This window comes from Synchiropus splendidus, chromosome 10 (genome assembly GCF_027744825.2).
Source record: "Synchiropus splendidus isolate RoL2022-P1 chromosome 10, RoL_Sspl_1.0, whole genome shotgun sequence".
NCBI lineage: Eukaryota > Metazoa > Chordata > Actinopteri > Syngnathiformes > Callionymidae > Synchiropus > Synchiropus splendidus.
Genome location: NC_071343.1, coordinates 1,250,722 through 1,276,544, shown reverse-complemented (window position 1 = coordinate 1,276,544; position 25,823 = coordinate 1,250,722). Strand labels below are relative to the sequence as shown.

The 25,823-nt window shown below is 55.6% G+C and overlaps 1 protein-coding gene across 1 annotated transcript in view; it reads left to right on the top strand.

Moving 5' to 3' along the window:
- Positions 1 to 25,823, top strand: part of igsf3 (immunoglobulin superfamily, member 3) — a 66,138-nt gene that overhangs the window by 23,381 nt on the left and 16,934 nt on the right. Inside the window, exons 3-5 of the mRNA XM_053876147.1 lie at positions 15,286 to 15,705; positions 19,991 to 20,377; positions 24,095 to 24,502. Of these exons, the coding sequence (XP_053732122.1) occupies positions 15,286 to 15,705; positions 19,991 to 20,377; positions 24,095 to 24,502 (1,215 nt within the window). The remainder of the gene's footprint in view (positions 1 to 15,285; positions 15,706 to 19,990; positions 20,378 to 24,094; positions 24,503 to 25,823) is intronic.

The following is a 25,823-nucleotide window of genomic DNA, read 5'->3' as shown; positions in this document are numbered from 1 at the left end:
GTGAGTCTCCGGCTGGGCCGTGATGAACCTGTGGCTCTTCTTCCGTCCCACCGAGCCAAATGATTCGGCCGTCATCCGAATGACCACAGTGAAGCTAAGCTAGTCCGTGGTGTTGCATGAGTATCGGCTGAGTATCGGCTGGTATCTTGCGATACGATACATATACAGCAGTGACGGTACGATACATTGCCATATATTGCGACACTGTGAGTTCAGCAATATATTGAAATAAGAACCATCTTTTTAAGGGGGAAATCAGATCGTACCGTCCAATATCATGTGCATGACAACGAGTTCATTGTTATGACGTCAGTCCAGTTCGGCTTTCAGTGAAATGTGCCACAAAGCATATCCAAGTGTCTATGTATTCAATATTGATGGAGTCGGCATCAAATTTCAAGACTTTACCACACTATCGAGCGAAAATATCGTTGCAATATTGCGATATTTGAGCGTTGTTTTCTTACACCCCGGTCCTCTCAGACCCTCACACTCGGTCGTCCCCGTGTCCTTTGTTCCTCCACCTTACGTCCAGCGCCACGTGTCCCCCTGAGGGTCCGGATCTCTTTATGATCTGTCTGACCTGTGTCGGCTCCAGACTCCAGAACCGGCCAGGTCGTTTCCCTGGACTCAGAGGAGCCTGACGCACCTCTCACCACGTCCACCGTGGTGTCTGAGAGGCACTCCATCCAGAGTTGCTCATGTTCCTGCCCCGCCGCTTCAGAGCGTCCCTGAATCCTCAACGGCTGCTTGTTCGTGTCCAGAAGTTGCTTCTCCGGTTCCAGCCAGAGCCTCATTTCCATATGTGAAGCCTTCAGCGGTGAGAGGAGTCGGGGCCGGACTCGCTGAGACGTTAAAACGGCGCCCCTCGCCCCCCGTCTTTACTAGCTGCCCTCCGTCTCCTCTCATCTCCTGCCGGCGGCGCTGGCTTGTTTACTGATGCTAATGTGAAGCGGCCTCTCACTCTCAGCTTCAGAGCGCGCTCGTGCGTGCGTGCGTGCGTGCGTGCGTGCGTGCGTGCGTGCGTGTCATCATCAACATGGCTCTGACCTCGCTGAGCTCCTCCCTTCCTTCGGACTCCATGGATGATGAGCAGTGAGCTCGGCGAGGCAGTGGTCAGTGCCGCAGCCTCACTGACGGACGGTCGGGTGATGGAGGGGAAGACTCCCTGGGACTGGCTGCAATGGTTGCCGTGCAGTTTGGGTTCGCTGCCAGCTTGTTGGGTTTTTCCTCTCGAGGAGGTCTCGGAAGACTCGGTATTGACAATGATCCTGACATGAACAGCAACTGCACAGACGTGAGGGGACGAACAAAGAGACACAGGAAGTGGACTTCCAGAACCAAAACAGGAAGTGGACTTCCAGAACCAAAACAGGAAGTGGACTTCCAGAACCAAAAGTGGCTAACCGATGAAAGGGTTCATGAAGGTTCTCCTGAGCGTCAGGTGCTCCACCGGGCCGTGGCGTGTCCACAGGGACTGGTTCTGAGTGAGCCGCAGGTGGATCCTCGCCATCGCTGCCGCCCCGACGGGACCGGACCGTCAGATGAGCTCAGCATCACGGTGGATCAAAGCCTCCTAATCCAGAGTGGCGCGCGTGAATGAGCCCAGTGAGCATCACCAGTGAGTCATGACGTAACGGGTCGTGATCCAGCAGCGACGCCATGACGTGCACTCGCTCGCCCCACAGTGGCGAGCCCTCGCGTCCCTGACGTGTTGGAATCCTCTTTACGTAACGTGCTGACCTCCTCCACGCCTAGCGAGGTATTTTCGTCGCTCGCCTCCTTCTCGCCGCCGGTTGCTCCGACAGCTGAGCTAATCTCCTGCCCAGAGCTGTCATGCGGCGTCACGAGGAGAGGTGCCATCATGCGCCGTGAGGAGGCGAGGAGGAGGGCGCAGGCAGGGTGGAGGGTCGCGGCTGTAAAATCCTGCTGTTTACCCACTTGGTCTTGGGCTCAGAGGAGAGAGAATCCAGCTCTAATCTGCTCGCCTCGCGCGCTGACTCATTCCGCTCCTCCTCTTCCAACATGTCTTGTCTCTGTGCCCGGAGCTGTTCCAGCGACACACCTGCTGCTGCAGCACCAGCGTGTGTGTGTGTGTGCGTGTTCCCTCTGCCAGGAAGGGGCTCTGCCACCCCTTCCTGTCTCGTATCCCTGTTCGTCTCCGTGTCTGCGGCGCGGGCAGCTGTCCTGATCGGGACGTCCCTCCTTCATCGCCGCAGCTGCTCCGTCCCGCCTCACGGGGTCGGAGGTCATCTGAAGGAGAGGCACGCTGGTGTTGACAGTTTGCCGCGGCAGGCCGGTGGGTGCGCCGAATGTAGGGCGAGGCCGCGGCGGGCGGCGGCTCCGCTGATGGGACGGGTTATTTATAGCCGCGCCTGAGCGCAGGCAGATTCTGGAGGACTCTGATCCCATTTCTCCAACTCCAACCTCTTAACCCAGTTTCTCGGGTCAGGGGTGCACGCAGGGGGCGCTGTCTCTGGCTCCCGGGGTCCTCAGCGCCCGCCGTCTCCCCCCGGCGCGTCTTGTCTCTCCATCTTTTGTCCCTTGACTCGGGCTGTAATGTGCCTCCTTTGACAGAGGAGGTTTGTTTCAGGAACAATGGCGGCTCCTCCACCAGTGTGAGGCACCGGGTTGCACAACAGAAGAGATTCAGTTGAACACTTAGCAGGATTGGACCGGACTTTTTTTATTGTCATTCAATCAAATCAAAACCCTTCTCTGCTCCGGAGCCTAATACCCATAATGCCTTAGGTGGCTCCATCCTGCTTATGAGGAGGGAGATTATGTCCTCCACATCAGGTCAAAGGTCACCGGCTCAGTGGCCCTCCAGCGCGGCGGCCTGCGCTCATGGCTCAGCTCTTGTTCTGCAGCGGATCAGCAGCGGCTCCGCCTGGCACCCGGACCTGCCGGGAGGCCTCGATGGCGCCTCACCGTCACGTCAACAACAGGGAGTTTGGTCTGGCTTAGTTCGGTCTTGGTCTTGACTTGGACCCTCTGAGTCTCGGCCCTGGACTTGACCTCTGCGTGTTCTGCTCCTGGTCCCGACTCGCTCTTGGGTCAGGTCTGGAGGACCGCTGCCTCCGGACGGCGTGACCGCATGAATGATGCCGGTCTCACCCGTGCACTCGATGACGTGGAGCATGTAGGCAGCCTTTCTGAAGCGGCTGGGGTCAGAGGTCAGGGGAGATCTGCCGGCTCTGACTGGTCTCTGGCTGCGAGAGCGTGTGCATCAGCTGGCTTCCTCCCACACGCTGGACCGGCCTCTCGCTCCACACGCCATGGCGCCGGGCCCGGCAGCAGCAGGTCCCCGGGGTCCTCCTGACCCCAACACACCGCTCTCACGTGGAAGCTTTTCAGGAACAAGCGGGACAGCATGAGCTCCTCCTCCTGGCTCTGCAGCTCTGGTTCCGCCCCCGAGGCAACTGGGCCTGCTGCGATACTGAGGTTAACTCAATTAAATCCCAGATGCAATTAAGCACTGGGGACATTAGTGCACGAGATGTTTCAGACAGAAGCTGGAATTTACACAAGAGCCAGTCACAGCAATTTCCTCTGTCACAGCGAATTACAGTCCTCATTTTCATGCCTCCTCGGCAGAGAGACGACTCCTTTCACTGCTTTGAATTAAAAAGTCATCTTTGTCCTCAATTGAGGGAGTCAGAGCTGAATCTGGGTCTTCAGTCCTGATGGCTCCAGATCCCAAACAGATGCAGTCCTGCTGAACATGTCCCGGAACATGGTCCCAGCTTCTGGGCTCCTCAGGCGCGCGGGCGACCTCCTGTGACCCGGCTCTGAGCCAGTGACCGGACTCCCTCCGATGGAAGGGTGAAGTGGGTCTGAACCAGCTCATGCTCCAGAACCCCACTGTAGACTTCAGTGAGGGCGTGGAGCTGTTGTTCAGTCGAGAAGGTCTCAAATTCTCACCTTGAAAGCTCTTGGAATCTAGTTCTAGCATCATCATCACCCTCACCATGACCATCTCCATCATCTTCATCATCCTCATCACTTTCTCCTTCACGATCTTCATCATCATCGTCACCATCCACATCATATCATCATCATCATCCTCTTCATTATTGTCTTCACCTTCATCACCATCATCACCTTCATCTTCATCACCATCTACATCATCATCTTCATCATTTACATCTTCATCATCATCATCATCACCACCCTCTTCATCATCATCATCGTCACCATCCTCATCATCCTCTTCATTATTGTCTTCACCTTCATCACCATCATCACCTTCATCTTCATCACCATCATCTTCATCATCGTCATCATTTCCATCTTCATCATCATCATCACCACCCTCTTCATCCTCATCATCCTGAAGCCTGGTACGACCTTGAGTCAGTGTCAGAAACTGTCTTGACTCATGTGGGAGGAGTCGTGTCATCCATATCTGACTGGAGACTCACTCCAGTTCTCCAGCGGCGTGGTGGCCCCGCTCAGATGAGTCACGTTCTCCGGCTGGTGGCGATGTCGCGGCGTTATCTGGTTCAGACTGATGCCTCGGCTGACGCTGTTCATTAGCGCGCTAATCTGCTCGTCATGATTAGCGATCGTTTGCTTAAAACGCGGCTCTTTGTGTGGCGCCGCGCCGCGCCACGCCGCTGCCGGCTGTGTGCTGATGTGGAAGTGGAGGAAATGGGAGGATGTTCAACTCATTTACACAACTAAACGCAGGACCCTGGAGCTCCAGCACAGATGTGCAGCGAGGGCTGGCGCTCGCCTCCTCCACCGTCGCTAACTCCCGCCGCCTGGACGCAGGAGCAGAAGAAACGCTCTGTCACATGTTTGAAAATGTCGCCCTTGTTCCCTGTAATCTGGTTTATTTAGGGCTTAGGATTTATTTTGCTGCTGCTCCGGACCCCCGTGGTGTAATGCACTTACTGTAAGTGGCGATGAATGGAAACATCTGCTGAATGAACGTCGCCTCGAATGGATTTGGACTGACCCCACACGTCGCAGTGCTTAGCTCCATAACCAGGATCCATCAGTCTGTTCCCGTCTCCGTCGGACCGGGTGGGTCCCAGACTGGAGTGGGCCGCGCTCAGAGAGCGCCACCGTCGGCTGGCAGCCATCTTCCCCTCTCAGCTGAGTGGGGGCCGGCAGGGCTGCAGCTGTTGCCGACCCCAGGGCCCCAGCTGGGGCTCACCACACCGCCGCTGGCTCCGACCCTGTCTGACACCCGGACCCGCTGCAGAAGGTCCTGAGTGGCTGAGGTGGCCTTGATCCTGGTGGAGTTCAGAATGAAGCTCTTCTTCACCTCGTGGCCCAGAGTGACGGAAAGTCACTCAGGTTCCTTTGAGACGTGTGGATCTCATGACTGTTTTAGGAGCCTCAAATGTTGCAGTGTGTTTTGGGAGTGCATTACGGGCGTGTTAATGATGGATCAGTGCCAGAGCCGGGGATGTCTGCTGTCGCCCGGAGGCGTTGACTTTGAGCTTGTAAAAGTTGGATGAGCTTGTCGGGGACTTCCCGTCCGCTCACATGTGGCGGCAGATGAAGAGAGACAGGCGGGTTGCCTCTTTCATCCGAGCCAGTGGAGGACAGACAGGAGCCGTCACCTGTGCCCGGCTGCCAGGGCGGAGGAATGGAGTGGGCGGAGCGGGCCTGGCATATGCCTCGCTCCCCTCTGAGTTGGCAGCTCCGAAAGACAGTTGCTCCCTCATGTGCTGCCGCGAGCGCGAGCCGCTTCCTCCGCCGCGACGTGTTTCCCCTCCACAGAAATGCGGTGGCTAATGCCACATCTGGCCAGCTGCCACGGCGCCGCTCCGTCCCCTGTAGCTCGCCATTGTGAGCGCGGGAAGCGCACAGAAGGCTTAAGATGGAGCTTTAGATTCCTCCTCTTCTGGAGCGACGGAGCTCGGTGCATTGATTAAAGCGCCGTCATGTGTTTTTTGCGAGGTTTACACTCAGAAGTGGTCAGATGGCTGAGCCGAGAACGGGCTCTGTCCTCAGGGAGCTCTTTAATTGGTCACAGTGCTTTACCATCTGGGGCTGAAGGGAGACGGTTGGAGCTCCGGCGCAGGGTTGTGCAGAGAATAAAGGAGTGGGAGAGGCTAAGTGCAGCGCTGGGATGAGGCTTATTACTTTCAGCCTGCACCGCCTCCAACATTACCATCTTAATATACCTGAGTAACGCCGCTGGTACCAGGTGTGTGCGTGTACGAGTCCAGAGTGTGCTGATGAGCAACTCTGGGCACGTGTGTTAACAGCCCCCGTGATGATGGCAGCCAGCGAGGAAGGGCTTACCGTCGGCACAGGCTGGGCTGATGGGCGGGAGTCTTGGACCCCTGTCTCTCCTTAAAAGACGGGAGTGGTATTAAAAGCCCTGTGTTTAGATGCGATGCGGCCGTGTTTGACGGTTCCAGTCAGCGCTAGCTTTGCATAAAGCCCCTCTCACATGCTCTTAGGAAGATTTGTCTTTCATACTCCCACCTCTCCGCCGAGAGCCCCTCCTCTTACGGCTCGCCGTTTCATCTTCGGATTCCTCCGTCGTCCCCGCGCGCTCGCCAGGCGGCCCCCGGCGCCATGTTGCGCACGTGTGACCGCGCCTTGAAAATCCTCACAGCAACTCTGGAAACAAAGTTTCTTGCTTCACATATCTGAATCCCAAAATAGCTTTGATTAATGGCCTGGTGTGCCGCCAGTCGATGGGAGCTTGTCGATGAAGCCCGGCATCCCAGGATCAATGGGCCTGGGAGCGGATTGCTACAACAATAGCTGTTGTTCAGGTGCCTGTGTCTATCATGGACCCAGCGCTGGCAGAATAACAAAATCCACCTCGGTCTTTGATCAGAGAATCTGCCGCTCCCTTCGTCCCGCTGCGTTTATTGTTGGGCTGTATTCCGACGGCTGTGGCCTGTCAGTGGGCTGGATCAGCCGGGAGGTCGGTCCAAACAAGGCGGCTTTCATAGGAGAGTCAGTGTTGGCAGAGTGCGAGGACTTGAGGGGTAGCTTTGTGGTGGACCTGCTGAGCTCCAGGGCTACCGTTGATCTCAGGTTCAAGGCCTGATCCTTTGGTGTTGGGGGGACTGAGAAAGGCGCTGGAATGCTCCAGCCAAAAGAGTTGGGAAGGTTTGACTGGACCACCCCTCGGACGGCTTCAGAAGGTTGCTACTCAGCAGCCCTGTGGCGGCGCCATCTGTGTGGGTTGTAACACAATATGTATGGTACATGACACGATGTTCCACGGCGATGGCGCCCTCCCAACAGAAGCACCCAACACAAGTCAAGGTTCAGTTCGCCCTTCTGACCACCCGTCGAGACGGTCACAATGGGACCAGACCCCTGTGCCGGTGCAAGGTCCCATGTGAGGGAGGCTGAGCGACCTCAGTGGAGAGCCACGGGGCAGCAGAGAGCTGCAGCGCTGCCTCTCTGTATCACGGAGACACTCTGGAATTGTTTTCCCTCAGAAGCCGATAAAGCTTCTCTTATTGACGGGATGGAGTCGGACACCTCCTCTTGACCCTGCGGCTGCTCTCTCTGCCAGCAATTTCTGCTCCGTGACTGGGCTCTGTCAACGAGGCAGCAGGCGTGGCTGCACATGGTTTAGCAGCAGGGGTGACACAATGTTTGGTGGGCCGTGTGTCTGAGAGCAGCGTCCCCTCGGGCGGACCTTCAGGTCAGGCAGCTTAAGCAGAGGAGACGGCTCATTTAGACGTCTCCTCCCCTCACGCCGGCATCAGGAAATATGAGTGGACGGAGCAGATGCAATCTCGCTGGAGACAGGTGGTCATTATGGAGGTACAGTCCCCTGCAGGCCTCGTTTCTCCCAGTCGGGTTTCATCTTCATGTGCCAGGGAGTCCATTACTGACCCTGTCCACAGTTCTCCTCAAGGCCGTTATGAGCTGCGCTGCGTCCGTCCTCCAATCATCTGCGATGTCTTCGAGGCCATGGAGCCGCAGAACTAGCTGAGGTGGAGAGACCAGGTGCACGTCCAGGCTCACGCGCGCCTGTAGACGGGCGGCTCTCACGAAAGGACCTGGAGGAGGTGAGGAGTGTGAGACACATCAGCTGAGTGGGACTGAAGCCCCCGCTTGGTCGAGCAGATACTGGGGTCTTCACCGGACGTCTCAGACGTGTGGTCTAGAGGAGGTCTAGAGATGTTCGCAGTAGTGGAGTATTCCACCTGTGCCTCAGTCTCGTGCATCGATGAGAAGAGAGGCTGAGCTGGGATGCACCCTCGCAGGACTCTGACCATTTACACGTGCTTTTGGAGGAAGCTTGCTGGGCTGGAGAACATGGAGGCTGAGGAGATCCCATCATGCCATACAGGGAATCGTCGGTGGAACTAAAGCTGATTAAAAACCGTCCAGTGTTCTGGCTTCAGATGTCTGTCTGCTCTCGTCTGATAACTGAGGAGTTTCTGGGCCGAGTGGAAACTTTCCTGATGACACAGAGCAGAGCGCTAATGTGCCGCTCTGTCACACCACAGTGGAAGCAGATGAAGAGTTGGAGTCAGAAACAGGACTTTGTGAAGAACGGCTCTTAGATATGAAAGTCCCTGCTTTCAGGGGACGTGACCTGCTGCCGGGCCTGCTTTGACTCGCCGCTCTCACGCCGCTCACTCGCCGCTCACTCGCCGCTCTCACGCCGCTCACTCGCCACTCTCGCGCCACTCTCACGCCTCTCTCACGCCGCTCTCACGCTGCTCTCACGGCGCTCACTCAGCGACTTCCTGTCCCATTAGCCCAGACCTCACAGCCTCCAACTCCAAATCTCATCAGATCTTTCATATCCTGTCAGCGCCATCCTCGACCCCAGTCATATTTCATCTCCCGTACAATTCCTGCCAGACGGACGTGGAGTGCTCTGATTAGGGCCCGCTTTAATCAGCGTGAGCGAGTGTGTGAGTCGCCGACCCAGCGGCACGAGCGCTCGCTAAACTCGTTCTCATACAGTAGGTGAGGTTTTCATTGTTGAAGGCTCCAGCTAGCATGCAGCGGAGGAGGAGCGCATCGGACCAGGACGGCTCTCTGTCGGCTGAAATACAGTGGCTTGAGCGCAGTGTTGGCGCTGTGTAGCTGGGCGGCCATCTTGTGATGACATCACTGTGCTGTATGTCTTTTTCCATCTTCAAATTATTGAAAGCGTTTTTTTCCTGAAAATGAAACTATATCCACAAAAAGACAACACTGGAATTGTGTCTGGGTCGGCGCTTGTTGATGACATCACGCTGAGTGGTTTCCTGTGTCGAGGTTCATCCACAGGAGACTCTTTCATTTTCATCTGGAAGTGCCACCTTTTATTCATGTCTTTGATCTATCTTTGATGTACCCGATAGAGAGTCACGTAACATTGTGTGACGTCACCACCAGGTGGCAGCACCAGGTTCAGCTCAGCCTGTTTCAGAATGTGGGGATAAAAACACTCCCACCTCTGCCATAATGCACTGCAACAGTAATGAATTACAAGAGTCTCAGAAACGTACTGTTGTAGAGAGAATGAGAGAACGTGAGCGAGACATGAGTCCAGGCTGAAGAGTGCAGCGTCAGCTTGCTGCTAGTTCATGGCCGATGGTGAGGTCTGCAAGTGGGCGGGGCCAGGATGCACTGAAACAAGCAGAAGCATGTGAAGTCTGGGCGTCTTTGGTGAGGACGCTGCCCCCGCGACCCTTCTTCAGACCAGCAGAAGTGGACTTCAGTTGTCTCAGTTGGGCCGGAGTCACGACGCAACAGTGTCAGTGGACAGTCTCGAAAGGACGCTGGCTGAAGAGGCGCCACTGAAGTGTAATTGCGCTGCACTCGGCAGGACCTGGGCCACAGATTCCCAGAATAATCCAAGGTTGCGGCAGAAGAGCTCTCCAGCCGAGCTGGAGCCGCTAATGGCTCCGGATCCGGCTCTGTTGACTTCAAATATTTGACAGCTTTGCAAACAGAGTGGCGAGCGTTTCACAAGCATCTCTGTTCTCTAATGACGGCGCTGCTGTGGTGCTAGCAAACAGTCGCGCCGCCACGCGCTCTCTCTCAGCCTGCTTCTGGACCGGCGCTCGGCCCGTACGGCACCAGATCCTCCTCTGGCTTCGGCTCTAAAAATAGAGCGCAGCGCAGGATCGAGTTACCGAGTGAAGTGAGCCGACCTGATTCTCTCTTCATCTCCCGCTCTCCTGAGTGGGCTGGCTTCCATCGACCCGCTGGATCACACAGTCCAAGTGGCTTCAGATAATACAGTTCTTGTCCTTAAAGAGTGGATCAGGGAGAGCTTCACAGGAGTTCCTGACTCCAGCCTCCTCAGCTTGTCTCGCAGCATGACGCCTCGTTGTTTTCCTCATCAGGGCCCCTCCCTTGGCTCCCGCCCCCTGTACAAGGTGACAGACCCGGGTCCTCACAGGTGGGTGGAACCCTCCCACTGCTCCCGTCGCCCCAGCAAATCTCACTCCGCCCCCTAGTGTTCCTCCCACTCATCGAGCTTGAAGCCGTCTGGTGGCCGGTGGCTGCATCACGGACTCTGACGTCACCGGGGCTGCACCTGCCGTCTGGTGTCGGGAGCCTCGCCGCACCACACGCCGCGCTGTTTCGATTGGATGGTGCAGAGGAGCAGATGAAGGGGTTGTGCTCGCACTGGTGATGAGTTGCTGCTCTGATCGTGCATGTGTTGTATTATGGATGGACCCCTTGCTGTGGATCAAGATCTCGCACTGACGTTCCCGCTCCACTACAAAGCATCGCTAGTGTCTCTTTTGCATGAGCCTCACTCCGCTGCGCTACTTCCTCTCCGGCTTTACTCTTGTGTGAGGGCTAAATCCTCCAGACCTTCTGCTGACCTGCGGAGTCAAGAAACCAGAGTCAAGACTCCTGGTCCTGGTCCTGGTCCTGGTTCAGGTTCAGATTCAGGTTCTGGCTCTGATCCTGGTTCGGGTTCAGATTCTGGTTGTGCTCTGATTCTGGTTCTGGTCTTCAGTTGTGCTGGCGTTGGTCAGTGGATTGTTGCGGTGGCATGGTGGCGCCGTCTGCCTGGCTCTCCAGAGCGTTGCGGCAGCGCTGGGTCACTCAGCAGGAAGTGGAATGGACTGGAAACACATTATCAGAAATCAAATCTGAGGGGAGGAAAGAGCCGTCAGGACGGGCCGGTCCTTGCTCCTCTGGTTTGGAGCAGGGAGACTCGGGCCCTTCCCTGGCGACTCCTCCTGCTCCTGACTCTGTTGGCTGGTGCATCCCTCTCGTAGCCATGTGTCTTGTTAAGAGAGCAAGCGTGCGCCTGGGACCGCTGTTTTCTTTCTCCACTGACTTTATTCCTCATGAATAAGTGACTGTGTTGTCGAAAATAAGTGTTCCGGACATGAATAAATGATGAAGTGGAGCTGCTTTTATTCTCACTTCCTCAGCACCTCATGTCACGCCTTCATTTGAAACGTGCTTTGGTGCTGGACTCTGAGGAGCCTCCTCATGCAGAACCATCTGCGTCTGTAGAACCAGACCTGGACTTGAAAGGGCAGCTGGGAGGACGAGGCTGGGATGCAGGTGGAGTCGGAGATGAACGCCAGACGTGCGGAGGAGAGGGCAGAGACTTCGTGAAAGATGGCCGAGTGAGGCCAACCTTCCTCCAGCTGCTGAGGAGCCCATGGCCTCACTGACACAGGCGTGGAACAGATGCACCGAGGCCTGGCTGCGTCGTGTTTGCTTCTGATCCGACAAGTGCGGCGCCGGCGGGGGGTCCGGCTCCTGCGGTTTTGAAAGAAGGCTGGTGATCAGAGCTAACGGAAGAGCGACGGCAACTGAGGGGCGGGACCTTTCTGAGGTCGGCTGTGAGGTGAGCTCCCGTGACAGACCACGTCTTGCCCCCACGCCGTCTCCTGCCGTCCTAATCCGCCCAGATTGAGGTCAGTGGGGCTGAAGGAGTGTTTACAGCGCTGCCCTGCTGAGGCTGGCTGGGTTTATCTCCCCAAACACACGGCTGATCTCAGCACTGGACCGATCTCCAGCTCCCCGTCAGCCGCTGCAAGTGTTTGGGGGGGGTTACTATAGTAACCCCTTGACGTGCTCGGCATCATGTGGGAAGGTTGCCATGGCGATGGAGCGATGAGTGGTGGGTGTGAGGAAGAGGACCAGGCAAGTTTGTGCTGCTGCTTTACGAGAGTCCGCCGCTCAGGTTTCATTATCTAGAAAGGTTTTCCTGACTTCTTCGACCCGCTGAGTCGCCCGAATGCAGTCAATCACAAAATGGAGAGAAGAAATGAGATTTCTCCTGAGCCTCTGGTCTCTCTTTCGTGTGTCTCGGAGACTCGTCGTGGAAACACACTGCCCTAATTTGGGGAGCCCAGGGGCTTATTACCGCGCCTCCTCCAGTCTCTTAACAGTGTGTAAACAGTTTGGCGTTCAATTGTCCCGGCAGCTCGGCCTTTTACTGGAGCGCGAGACGAAGAGTCGCTCGCCGAGTCACCAGGCCCATCGCTGCCGGGCCAGCCTGCCAGTGGCCCCGCCTCCTGCAGACTGACCTTCTTTTTCAATGCCACTTGTTTTAGTGCTACTGTAGATCCGGAATGTTCCATGGGCCTCGTCTCATTTTGTACGTTTTTGTTTCATGGCTAACCTGTTTCTGTCTAAATAATGACGTCCCAACGCCACCGTCCTGTGCAGCCGAGGCGCAGGCAGGAAGCCCTCGCTGATGGAAGGCGGCTGAAAAACGGAGCTGTAATTCAGCGTTTATTTACTTCTATCTCCGTGTCACTTTCCCTCTTGAAGTAGTGGAAGTACACAAATAAACAGACGCTGATGTGATCACGGGGTTCCTCAGGAGATTTGCGAGTCGTAACGATGAAGAAGCGTCTCCCGGCACTGGATCCATTAGCGTGCAAGTCTAATAAAGCCAGCACGTGAGCGGCGAGGCTCCCCCTGCGGCGCTGCGCACAAGTCCCACGCTTTGATTCCTCCTCGCTCCTTCAGTCCCGGTGATGGATGGGCTGCTCTTCTGCCAGTGGAGCTCCGGAGCTCATCAGCGCGGCACCTGACCTCGCGGCTGTCGTGCGTCTTATCAGCCTTTCCGTCCTTATTAAACCTCCTAAACCAGGCGGCATGGTTCGGCCCTGCTCTGATCCTCGGCCCTTCAGCGCCCCCTTCACGTCCACAGGCTTCCGTCACGACGATCTCATAGGAAGGTCCATGAATGTTTCATAACGCTGCAGATTTCCTCTCTTCTGCGAGGCTCTCGTGTGCGTCAGGATTCTGCGAGCCACGAGTGAAACGCCTCCCTGTCGGACTCATCTGAGCACCGACTCACCGTGATGATGATGATGATGTCAGGAGGCTGTGAGCGTTACACGGGATTTCATGTTGCTCAGAGAGGAACTGGAAGTGTGACGGTGGAGCGCAGCCGTGCGGTTTTCCGGATCAGCTGGTGGAGAGACGTGGATGTGTTTTCCTCAGCGAGAGTTCTGCCCTGCAGCCGCTGTTGACACGCCAGTCGTTCCACGACAAACGTGCTCTTCTCTGAGTTTGGGCTGCAAACACTCTGGTGTTTTGACTTGAAACGTGACGGTTGCTCTCAAACTGATGAGCCAGTTCCCATCAGACGATCACAACCGTCCTCCTCTGTGTGTCTGGGGTTGAGGGGGCAGCAGCTCAGTACAAAGGCCCGGCCTTCCATCCCCCTGCATCTGACCCGGGACCTCCTCCCAGCCGGGCATTAGAGACTGATTTCTCCTTCTGGAGGAGCAGACGTTCTCCTCTGAGTCTCTTCTGGATGACTGAGCTTCTCTCTCTGACTCCTTTGGTGCCTTGTGGCTCAGCTCATCACGAAGGAAAAGTGAGGCGGACAGAAGAAAAGCTGTGGTTCCCAGATCGTCTCTGGCCTCACGTCTCAGCCGCTGCCTCTCTCTTTCATGTGGCTTGACATGGTGCCCGCTGCTGTCTGCTGGAAGCGCCGACCCGCCCCTGGATTTGGGAGCCCAGGGGCTCATTATTGCAGTTTCACCAGCCTCTCGAGCGTCTCTGAACGATGTGGAAGCACTCGCTGTCGTCCAATTAACCCAGTGGCTCCACGTTTCACTAAACTGTTGAAGGTTCGGCCGTGTGGGCGCTCAGGGTCGCCACCCGGAGGCTGAGGAGTGCCGCGTCACCACAGCGCACAGCGTCCGGGGAACCATCCGGGGAGCCTGCGTCTTGACAGACCCTTCCACTTCCGCTCTTAAAAAGAGGCTGGAAGCTTCACTGTCGTCCCCACCGCCTGTCGGCTGCGGCCGACGGCTCGTGACGGAGCAGTGGACGCGCGCTTGCTGTGAGTGTACGCACACACACGTGAGCCGCCAAGATAATGAACCCTCCGCCAGTCGCCAAATCACCGCCCGTCTCAATGAGCCGCCGCTCGTGTCCCCCTCTCCTCCGTGCCGGCGCGAAGTGCCCCCGGCCGCCATGTATCCCCGCATGATCCCGTCATGTAAAACCTTGCCTCTGTTCCCTCCCCGCTCTCGCCCGCCTCCTCGCCGCCATCTGGCTGGAAGCTTCGTGCTGCGCTCACTCGTGTTGTGAGCGGCAGTTTGTGTTTCCTTTCTCCCGTGCTGCCGTTTGTTTACCCAGTGAGTGTGATCAAAAGTGTTCGGCGGGAAGGCGGCTGCTGGGGCCCGCGGCCGACCAGGCGGCGCCGGGAGACTCGCACCGACACCTTCCTCACGACCGGTTCTGATGTGGTGAGGCCACTCGTGTGGCGAACACTGGGTTTTACTGGTGAGGTCACGGCAGCTCCAGGTTCGGTCAGTCTGGCTGCGTGTTTCAGGCCCCCCGGAGGTCCGTGTGAAGCCCTGCTGCCATGACAGTTGACCATGACCATGACCCAAACCAGTGTTTTTACTCTCAGCTTCATGTGAAATTACACTGGAAATACTGCCTTTTTGTCTCAGATGCTCCATCATCAAGTCAATCCAAAACATTCTCTGCTGTTATTCATTCATTCAAACATCAAGTCAGGAAAGCACTTGGTCAAGATGGCGACTGGGGGAAGTTGAACCATGTAGTGCACATGCCCGGGCTGTAGGTGGCGCTGTTGCACTCACCTAACATCAGTAGAGTAGAAGACACCGCTGATCGTCCAGCTGGCGCTGCGCGGAGCGCCCCACACCGTCTTCTGTCCGCTTGATTTTGGGGCTAAACTGAGGAGGAAGTTGTTCGCCATGGTTAGCAGGAAGTGCTAACAGTGTTAGCAGCTGCTGGTTTAAGGTTCAAGCTTCTCACCTCATGCAGTGACGTGTGATGAATATTTAGTTCCCGTTCTCCACCCGTGTTGGATGAGGCCCTCTGGTTATTGACACCTTGGTGATTCTGTTCCTCTTGTCCCTGCAGTTATCGCCGACTCGCTGACGGTGACGGCTCCGGCGCAGACGCTGTCTAAAGTGGAGGGCGACACGCTGCAGCTGAACTGTGAAGTGGCGCGCGCCACCACGCAGCACACCCACCTGTCGGTGGGCTGGTACCTGCGGGCGCCCGAGGATGCCGCCGCCCCGCCCCAGGAGCTGGTCACCTTGTCCCGAGACTTTGTCCTTCGCTCCGGTGGGCCGTACCGGCAGAGGATGGCGGCCGGCGACCTCCGGCTGGACAAGACCAGCGCCACCTCCTACAGGCTGACCATCCACAAGCTCCAGCCCGTGGACCAGGGCCTGCTGTACTGCCAGGCGGCCGAGTGGATCCAGGACCCCGACGGGGCCTGGTTTGCCATGACGCGCAAGCAAAGTGAAAAGACGCAGCTCCGAATTCAGCCCACCGGTGAGTCGGGAGTCGCGGTGTCACCTTGTCACGTCACAGCCGCTCACAGCGCTAAATCGCCTCGTGATCACGCGACGCTAAAGCTAGGTCAAGCTAGCCACGCTCCTGACGTGTGAGGAGGCAGAGGTCCAGGGGGCGTGGCAAGTGTGCAGGAAGTTGGTCTTTGCTGTGACTGACATATTCATATAAGAGATGAAAGGATTTGACTTTTTTTTATTCATTCATGCTAAAAAAGTTACAAAAAACATTTCTTATTTACCACACATTTATTTTTTAATATTATTAAAATTCATTATTTTATGTCTTTTTATTTGTTCTTTATTATTATTATTATTATTAATAATAATAATATTATGTATCTATTTATTTTGTTGTTTTGTTGTTACAATTATTTCATTACATTTAGATAGTGGTTAGTTAGTTTATTTATTTATTTGTGTTATCCAGTTTGACCAAAAGGTGGCGTTGACTCGAAAAGTTTGGATAAAGTTGCTATCTTCTTGGTAGAGTTGGCAGTTAAAGGGTTAATGAAAGGATCTGTTTATTATTTCTAAAACTGAGCCCTAATAAATGCGTTTTTTCCCTAGATTTATCTAAGTAGAATAGAAGAGGCAGATAGTTCAGTGACCCCGTGGTTATCTGTCACCTCGCAGCAACACCTCTGGGCACTCAGGTTTCCTCCCACAGTTCTGAGCTTCAGTGGTGGTCTGAGTCTTTGTCCCTATATACGTCCTCTGCCTGTCGCCCCAAGTAGCTGGGATAGGCTCCGCCCCCGGCGCCTCAGAATGCACAGCCATGCGACACAGGACCACGGTTCTGAGCGAGTCCGGTCTGGATTCTGTGGCTCGGCAGCTCTCACATGGTTTGATGCCGACGATGAGTCATAAGCTTGTGTGAGAGGCGGCGAGAAGATGACCCATCATCAGATCCAATCTGCTGTCACCCTGCGGCCCTGATGGCTCAGGCACCGGAGCCCAGCAGGTCCTCCATCTATATCGCTCGCCAGGCTGGCTGACATCAGCGCCGTCACTGTGGTGGCGCTCTCTTCCCATCAGATCATTGCTCCTGAATCTCTGTGGCTTCCTGCTGTGGACAACTTGATGGTGTCCCAGATAGTTGCGGTGGGCGAGGAGGAGATGTAAAACAGGATTGTCAGGCGCCATCCTGCCTTTCCAGCGAGCGGCACAAAAGCGGCGCTCTCGGCAGCCGCCGCTGCCGCCGCCGCCGCCACTCTCTCTCCCCTGTAATCTATAATGGATGGAGGTGTTGTCATACCACAAAGAGAATACTGCGAGGTTGAGCAGCCTGCAGCTCAAAGCCTCTGTGTGATTTGTCTTTTTGTGTACTTACGGAGGACAAGGTGGGAGCCGACCGCCGTGTTGTGACAGGGCTCTTCACGTAGAGGCCGCAGAGGCGGTTCTAAAAGTTGCCATTAGAGAGAGATGGAGCGGAGGGCGAGAGAGACCCGTCAGCCGCTCATCACCCGCGGCCTGGATCCCAACACCCGCCCGCCCGCCCTCCATCATCTCCGTGGCTGCCGCCGCTCCGGCGCCTCTCACCAGGGCCTCGACTCTGACTCCTCTGGCTCCCGGTTCCATCTGCTGGCTTCAGATGTGAAACCACGAGGAGGATTAGGTGAAGACCGAAGGTTTCCAGGTCCAAAACCTCTGGTGAAGTTCAAACAGGTCCAGTGATGGCCCTCAGCGCCCCCTGTCCACAGACCTTTGGTCCTCCCTGATAGACTGGTCCTGGTCTCCCAAGGACAACCTCAGTATCTCCGCCTGTCCTGACTCTGACTCCTGAGTCATGAGGGCAAGTGAAGTGGCATCACACTTCCCCTCCAGCGCTCTCCTTCCCTCCGATGATTGACCCCAAACACACTCGGCTCCCTCCCGTCACCAGTGGCGCCTGTGTTCTCTGTCTGACCGACGTGACAGTGGTGTCCTCTCAACTTCATTTCCAAATCCAAACTTTCCTCACATCAATATCACGCAATAAACTGCCTGCTTAAATGTCACTCCTTCATTTCATCATTTTCATTGCAAAATTACATTTTTGTTTGTTGCTGTTTATTAAGAAGATAAAGATAATAATTATGATAATGCCGAACTTTCGTCAGGTTGATGGTGCCGTGTGGTTATTATTCACTGAAATAAATGACAAAGGCACAAAATATGATAGAACTTTATTCATATTTGTTTTAATAATAATGAAGCGCCAAAATGCCTTGAATTTGAAGGAATGAAGGTGTTCATTTTCAACCCTCCGCACCATACACACCCCCCGCAGGCCACCGTAACCCCGGTGGTACAGAACACTCCTGAACGCACCACGGATCTGAGAAGTCAAGATCAGCGCTGCACCCCAGAGAGTGAAAGAAAAAAGAAAGAAAGAGAGTGAAACGAAACGTCTTTCTCGTCTGTTTCAGCTCAGGTCAGTAGCGGAAGTAGCTTGATCTACGGTGGCCTCAAGTGGACTAAAAGTCTTTCGCACTGAAGCGGGACTCATGAGAAAGGAAAACAATTCCCAGAAACGAACAAGGGCGTTATATGTTTTAACTCCAACAGCGTCATAAGCCTCTATAGTGAAACCACCATCACCCCGCCCTTCTCAGAAGAGACTGATCGCAGGTCCCACCTGATAAAGAACGCGCCCCGAGCGCGAACCTCTCTCATTCGCACCTCCTTCCTCTCATTCTGGACTGATGCTGGTCCCGATAAGATAAGCGTCGTTAATGAAGCGTGTGGTGAAACGCATTGTTCAACACCAACAATTACCTGACGACATCTGTTTACATCGGAGCGCTGCGCTGCCGTCCGCGTGCGCCTTCCAAACCACTCGATGGTTCGTCTCCACTGGACGTGGAAACCCCCCCCCTCCGCTCCCCACCTGCATAATGAGTCGATAGCGACGGCAGACTTTGAACTTGAGTGCGTCTCAGGAAGTGTGTGTGTGTGTGTGTGTGTGTGTGTGTGTGTGTGTGTGTGTGTGTGTGTGTGTGTGTCACGGCGCGGTAGTTACAGCAGCGCAGCCCACCCGCACGCATGCGCACAGCGCACGCTTCCAAGTGTTGTGTGGAGGACGAGCGGAGACGTCGGAGGCTGGAGGGCTTTTTAATAAGATGTGTGTTTGTTATGGTGGAGGTGAACCGGAGCTCAGGTCCTTTCACTGGAGCGCGGCTCTGCCTGACCCGCACCTGTGTTTCCGCTCACCTCCGCGTGTCGCCCTCGGTGGCGCCACCACACACACGCTTGCGTCTCTGTCCTTGTGGGGACCTCCTCTCCTGGACCTCACCCTTTCCCCAGCCTCTCACCAGAACCAGGACCAGGCTGGAAGAATCACCCAGTTGTTGTGAAGTGTTGACTCTCAAATTGAGGCTTAAACTTGTGGGGACCGGCAAAGAGTGTGTTTCCTAGAATAAGTAGAGCTAAACCAGGTCCACACACACACACACACACACACACTCTTGTGTTAGCGCTCAGTGGCAGCGTCCTTCACTTGCATGACGTCTTGAAACGTTTGGGTCCGACTTTAATGTGTGTTTGCAGATTGCAGTCAAATCGTTCGTCCAACTGTGATGTCAGTCCAGGCAATTTGAAACCCTCTTTAGGAAGTATTCCAAAGCCAAAGTCGTGATTGATGCTGTAAAAACAGTGAGAAACGTCCCCAAAAGACAGGCTTGAAGTGATTCTCTAATGTGTCAAGACTGGCGTCGTGTTTACAAACATGCGTGTTGCACGTTTACCGCAGGCGTCCTGGTGTGAGACAGACATTCGGAAGAGAGCCCTCGCCAGATTTTCAAAGTATAACATCCGTTTCATGGGTTGAATGAACAAAGTTTAATGTTGGGTTATTTTTAGCCTCATAATCTGCATGTCTGGATCGTAAAGTCACAGCTAGTTTAGCAGCTCGTTTCGTATTAAATCAATAAAACAGCCCGCAAGATTCAAGACCTCTGAGTCAGAAACCAGGTTCCCTCTGTAACCCAGGCCTCAGGGGTGGAAGAGTCTTCATCCTCTTCATGGGTGGCGTGAGCTTAGCCTCGTCCAAGTCTTGACAAAGTTGGGGCAACAACACGCATGAAAGCTGATTTAGTCAGTTGTGTTTGATCAAGTGTAGTTTCCTGGGTTTTAGCTAGCTCGGCGCGGGCCTAGCATGAGGTTAGCATGAGATTAGCATGAGCCCTACAGTTGAGCGAGGTCCTTCAGATGACCTCAAGCTTGTCCAGGTAGCTAAACGGACCAAACTGTAGCCGAGTCTCTGACGGCGTCTCTTCTGTCCTCAGATCGCGACTTCAGCATCCAGGTGAGCACGGAGCGACGGTCCTTCACGGCCGGTGAGCCGCTGGAACTTCGCTGCACCATCGACGCCCAGAACGTGCCTGAACGCTTCTTCTCGGTGTCGTGGGTCTTCAGCAGCTCACCGGTGGCCGTGGTGGGCCCAAGTGCCGTGCCGGTCCTGGGCCCGGACTACGTGGCCAGAGAGGCCGCCGGTCACATGACCGTGCGCAAAGAGAGCGTCAACGTGTACCTGCTGAAGCTGCAGCGGCTGCGGCCCGAGGACGCCGGGAAGTACATCTGCCGCGTGACGGAGCGGGAGAAGACGCCGACGGGAGACTTCATCGACCGCAGCAAGAGGTCCCGGAACGTTCAGATCACCGTCCAGGCTCTGAGTGAGTGATGGCCGGCCGCGTCCTTGCTTGTCTGTTACGGCCGGAAGGATGAGCTAAAAGCAGGGTTTGTCTTGATGCAGCCAGTATCGAGTGTCACGCCACGCTTCCGCCCGCTGTCTGGAGCGCAGCCGCCACTGTTAGCTGTAAGTAAGTCGTGAAAGCATAATGCTGCTGTGACTCCTGCTGAGGATCGGTAATGGAGAGTTATGGCCCTTCTTATTTCCCCGGCCGAGCGGGGGAGCGGAGCAAGAGTCCAGACTCAAGGAGGCTGAACTAACAGCCATGAAATAGAAGAAGGAGCCGACAAAGGCGGGCGGCTCTCAGGGCTCCAATAAGTGTGTCCCCGGGCTGAATTAAGGTAGCCTTCTGGGAGCCTCCTGTGGGGACCGCTGGGTCCATGAAGTATTCATTCAGATCTCGAGTCACAGTCTTCCGTCTGTTACTGAAACACCAACATCACAAGGCTTGTTTCTGAGGGCGAGTGATTCCTCGCGTCACACTTGGCATCGATCCCCAAGTCAAGGCGATGGCCGGCAACAGCGCCATCTAGTGGTAGCAGGGAACGAAAGGCTTCAACCCTGTGACACTGAAAGGTCAAGCTCACCAGAAAGGCCAGTCATTTGTCCGAGACTCTGCCTCCAGACCACAGGAGGGCGCTGACGTTTGCTGAGTGGCCACAGTGCGGCCTGTGACTGTAGTGGGGGAGTCCAAGCTATGAATGATGAAGTCGTGTTGAGGGCCACATAAATGCAGAGTAGGGGCCCCACCTTGCCCTCCTCGATGCTTCCCCCGTCTGGCTGAGGAAGAGTTGGTGATTCCAGTGTGGCTCCTTGACCTCGGGCCCTAAGGTGTTGACCCTAATCCTCACGTCCTGCTGTGAGCCTGGGAGTGCACAGTTCAAACGGCGTGGTGTTCTGACAGGAACCCTGGAGCAGGTGCGTGTCCACCTGGTCCTGTGTCGCCAGCTCTCACCATCCTAATGATGCTGGCTCGCCTGCAGCCCGTCTGACCTCCTCCTGACCCCTCCTCTCCTGTAAATTAGCCGGGAACAATGGCCGCGCTGCAGCTCTCTGGGGAATCTCGGTGGGAAATTCTGTTTTCACCTTCGCTGAAGTGTGCTCATGGGCTCCACTGGAGATTATGGCTCTGGTCTGTGGAGGAGAAGCTCCAGGAGGGGCTGCGGTTTAAACCTCCGCTGCAGTTCACGAGAGCAGAGGCTTGGAGGTCAGGAGCTCGTGACCTCTGGGAGAGGTTGCTGGGGATCTGACCAGGAGGGGGCGACACCGACAGAAGCAACGTCACCCCTGTGTGTCCACTGCCGAGCAGGCGGCAGTCTGGGTTGGACGGGTCGCACCCGGCGTAGGGCCGCTCCGAGTTGGTCCCTGAAGCCAGCCCCTCTCTGACCGTCTTCTAGGATCCGCGTCATGTTGAGTTTGGATGCAGCAAAACATCTGTTTTTTCACCGCCTCACTTCCAAGACTTTACCTTTGTTAATGAGTCCAAACTTTCCCGGTGTCTGAGGTGGGAGCTGAAGTTCCCCCCTCGGTTCCCTTGCCTCAGCTGAAGCGCTAATTAAAGCGTGACAACATAACTTTTACATTTAATTGCTCTTTCTGAAGCCTCTCTTACTTCCTGAAAGCAGCGGTCAGTACCACCTGGCTGTTTTCTTGCTGCAGTTCCAGGAGTGAAAGTGCTTCCAGGCGGCGCTCACCGCCTCAGAAACATGGCTCGCTCTGACGGATGTGGCGTGTGTCACGGGTCGATCAAGGCCATGAACATGGGCTTCCACATCACTGCTGCTCATTTGACCTGATGTTAAATGCGAGCAACAACATTTGAAATGCTAAAATACGCTGTAGTGGTAGGAGGCAATTTTCCTTTGGGGGTGGGAGGTCCTGCCTAGTTTGATCCCTTCAGGAACAGGGCAAACCCTCCTGAGACCATCAACCCTTGTGCAGTCCTGCATCCTCCCGTGCCACCACAGATGGCGCTAACAACAGTCAGCACGAGCTCCATGTGTCCCGGCCTCTGAGTCCAGGCATCCGTGTCCAATTCTTCCACCGTGCTTTTGGATTGTCCGTTTTTTGAATGGAATTTCTCCAGTTTCTGCCATCTCTCGTCCTCCATTACCAGGCTTTCTCTTGACCCTCTTAGTTTTTAATGAGATTCCAAACTTCTGGGGCTCTGGAGGTGACTTCTGCCGCGCTCACCGTCTAATCTCTTCCTTCCTAATTAAAACGGTGACAATTTAGCTTTAAGTTGAAACCGTCTTTGTGTAAGTGAATCAGGGCCTGAGTTGGGAACGTGTGTTTTCCCTGCGCTCTGCCTCCAGTCATGAGCCTGCTGTGCGTGGGGAAGGGCTCCAGGTAATGAGGTGCGGGTGCGCCGCCGAGCCTCCAGGCTGACAGAAACCTTCTCACACATCAGTCGCCCTGAGAACCATCAGGAACCAAGCCAGTGGAGGGGAGTCCCCAGACTGTCGCCCAGCCACTGGAGTGCAAGGAGAACATGCGTTCTGGCTGGTGACACCAGTGAGAGACGGATGAAAGGGCGGCTGCTTCTGCTGGCCTCCGTCTGAATCCGATGAGGAGTCGGCGTATTCCCAGCCTGCTGCTTGTTAGGAGGCAGAGTGAGCGGAGGAAGCAGCCGAGCCTCGCCCGAGGGGAGACATGAAGGGTGGCGGAGACGCGTCTCCTCTGGTCAGTGAGGCTGAGCAGGGAAGACTTTTCAAGCTGCTCCTGTGATGTCAGCCTTCTCTCCGCTCCTTTGAAGAACTTGATGAAAAGTCTTAACGGACAAACTCCACTAAAGCATGTGCCAGCTGATCGTGCCGCGGCTCTGGTGCCTGGTCTGGTCTGTTTTCAGAGGTGTTTGGAAACCTGGAAGTACCTTCCACAAGCATCTCGCTGCTGTGTCGGAGGAAACCTCAGACGGACGTCGTGACGAGGTCAAACAACAGGGAGCACAATCGTGCTTCACCATCTTCCTCATTTGTTTTCAAATGTTACGATGCCACCCGCAATGCTATATTGCTATCTAATCAATAGATACATCGATATATTGGTCATTTGACTTGTATTGAAACTTCTGGATACTTTTCCCTCCTTCAGCTCCTTGCTATAGACCATGAGACTCACGAGCGTTCAACGGTAGCCAACGTCGAGCGCAGGGAAAACACACGTTCCCAACTCAGGCCCTTATTCACTGCTCAAAGGCCGGTGTGTTTCAGCGTCCAGACTTGACTGTGTCCGAGTCTCATCCGACACAACAGACAGTGGGACGGGTCCAAACTCGGTCCCCACAACAACTGGAGGTGACTGCACCTCGCAGCTCCAGTGCTTCAGCATGGGTCAGTCCCGTCACGTCTCGCAGCTCTGTCACCCGGACCGCCGGAGCACAGCGAGAGCTGAGGGGGCGGCTCTTGACATGACAGACCTGGTGTTCTCATGCTGCGCTGTTGAACGTGCCCTATATCAATTGTGTATGTGAAGTGAGAGCTGCTTGCTGCTCTGAGTCAACTCTCTGCTGAGGCCTTGTCTGAGGGAGACTTGTGAAAGTGGACCGACAGAAGCACTTGCTCAGGATTGTGTCACGTCCCTGGGAAGGCGTCACGTGGCTGCTTCCCTCTCAGATGAGGGAGTTCAACGTTTGACTCCACTCCGGTAGGATGAGCTGCTATTTCGGTTCTGACCTCCATCTCTGCTTTGTGCTTCACAGAGAGCAACATCACGGTGCTGCTGTCCAGCAACTCCTCCGAGGTGGTGGAGGGCGAGGTGGTGCAGCTGAGCTGCCTGGTTCACAGCACCACCGGTCCCGTGTCGGTGGCCTGGCAGTGGTGGGACAAGCCGTCGAGCGGCCCGCCTCAGGAGCTGGCCCGGCTGGAGCGGGACGGCACCGTGTGGCACAGCCCCGCCTACAGGGAGCGCTCCAGCTACGGCGAGGTGCGGGTGGAGAAGAGCAGGCCGGACACCTTCACGCTCTCCCTCTACAATGCCTTGCCTGCGGACGAAGGCCAGTACCGCTGCGTCGCCACCGAGTGGCTGCAGACCGGTACTGAGCCCGAACTCAACTGGGAGACCATCGGAGAGAGGTCCGCTTCCAAGAGCATCACCGTGAAGACCGTGGGTGAGTTGGCGTCTGCCTGGGTGGGGTGTGATGCAGCGCCCCCGGGAGGCGAACGGCTGCCGTGCTCGTGCCACGCCCACCGGCGGCTGCAGAGCTGTTGGGATGGAAGTGCAGCAGCAATCTGAGCTTCTCTGCTGTCAGAGCTAAGCAGAACATCCTTTGGAAGCCAGTGGAGCGGAGCAGCGAGGAGCCGCCGTCCACACACGCACACACACACACACACACACACACACACACACACACACACAGCGGATTAGCGGCTCCGAGCGCTGCTGCAGTGGAGAAGAGGCAGTTTGTACTGGCCATTTGTAAAGTCCAGGCAGCCGCAGTTGAACATCACCAGCTCAACTCCGCGACTGCTCTGCCTCACTGCTTCATCATGGCTGCCGTGTGTGTGGCTCACTGCTCCCTAGATTCAATCTTTACATTCAGACGTCCCATCCATCCCAGCCTTTTGTTCGTGGCTCGAACTGTCTTGGAGTGTCGTCATTGAATTTGGCTGTTGGCAGGTTTATTCCGTCCTCTCACCCTGAAGCACTGAGGTGGAGCACGGAGGGCGAGGCCTCGGGTCATTTGGATCGCAGCTGTCAGTCAAAAACAAAGCCTCCGTTCCCTGTGGGAGCAACAGTGTCTGCGTCTGCAGGAGCTTCACTGGTGGCAGTGCAGTATGGGACTCGTAGTAGGCGTGGTGACTGGCAGAGCCACATCCGGCCCGCGGGCCCAGACTCTCGTGGCTCTGTCTCCTGCCAGGAGAGAGGGCTGGGAGCTGGGGAGGAGGTGGGTTGTTGGTCAACTTCACAATGGAAGGCAACAGCTGGAGCAGGATGCTTGTTGTGATTCAGAGCTCAGGGGTGTTAGCCGACTAGCTAGCTAACAGGAGAGAGAGTCAGACTGAACTAAAGGGATCCAAGGTGGATTCCATGAGTTCATCGTCACAACAGATGGACAGACACTCTTCTCTGTCGATGCTCAACTGAATAGATGAAGCGCCTTTTTCACTCCAGTATTTTGAATGTATCCATTGTTGGAAACACACCTCCCATGTATCTCCGCGCATCCGTTCACACGTGAGAATGACTTCCAGGAGTTAGATCCAGGAAACGTATCCCCTGACGGAGGAGTCTAACACACAGAATTCTGGCTCAGCAGCTGCACCTGACTGAGCCTTAGCATTGGTCAAAAACCTATCTGAGGTCTTCTCCACGTGGGCTCCGTCCTCATCTGATTGGTCCTCAGCCATTGACACCAGTGCCGGTCGCGGGCTCCCTCGTAACCATGGCAACGGTCACACGGCACGCGCCCCTCCTCCAGATCCAGGTAG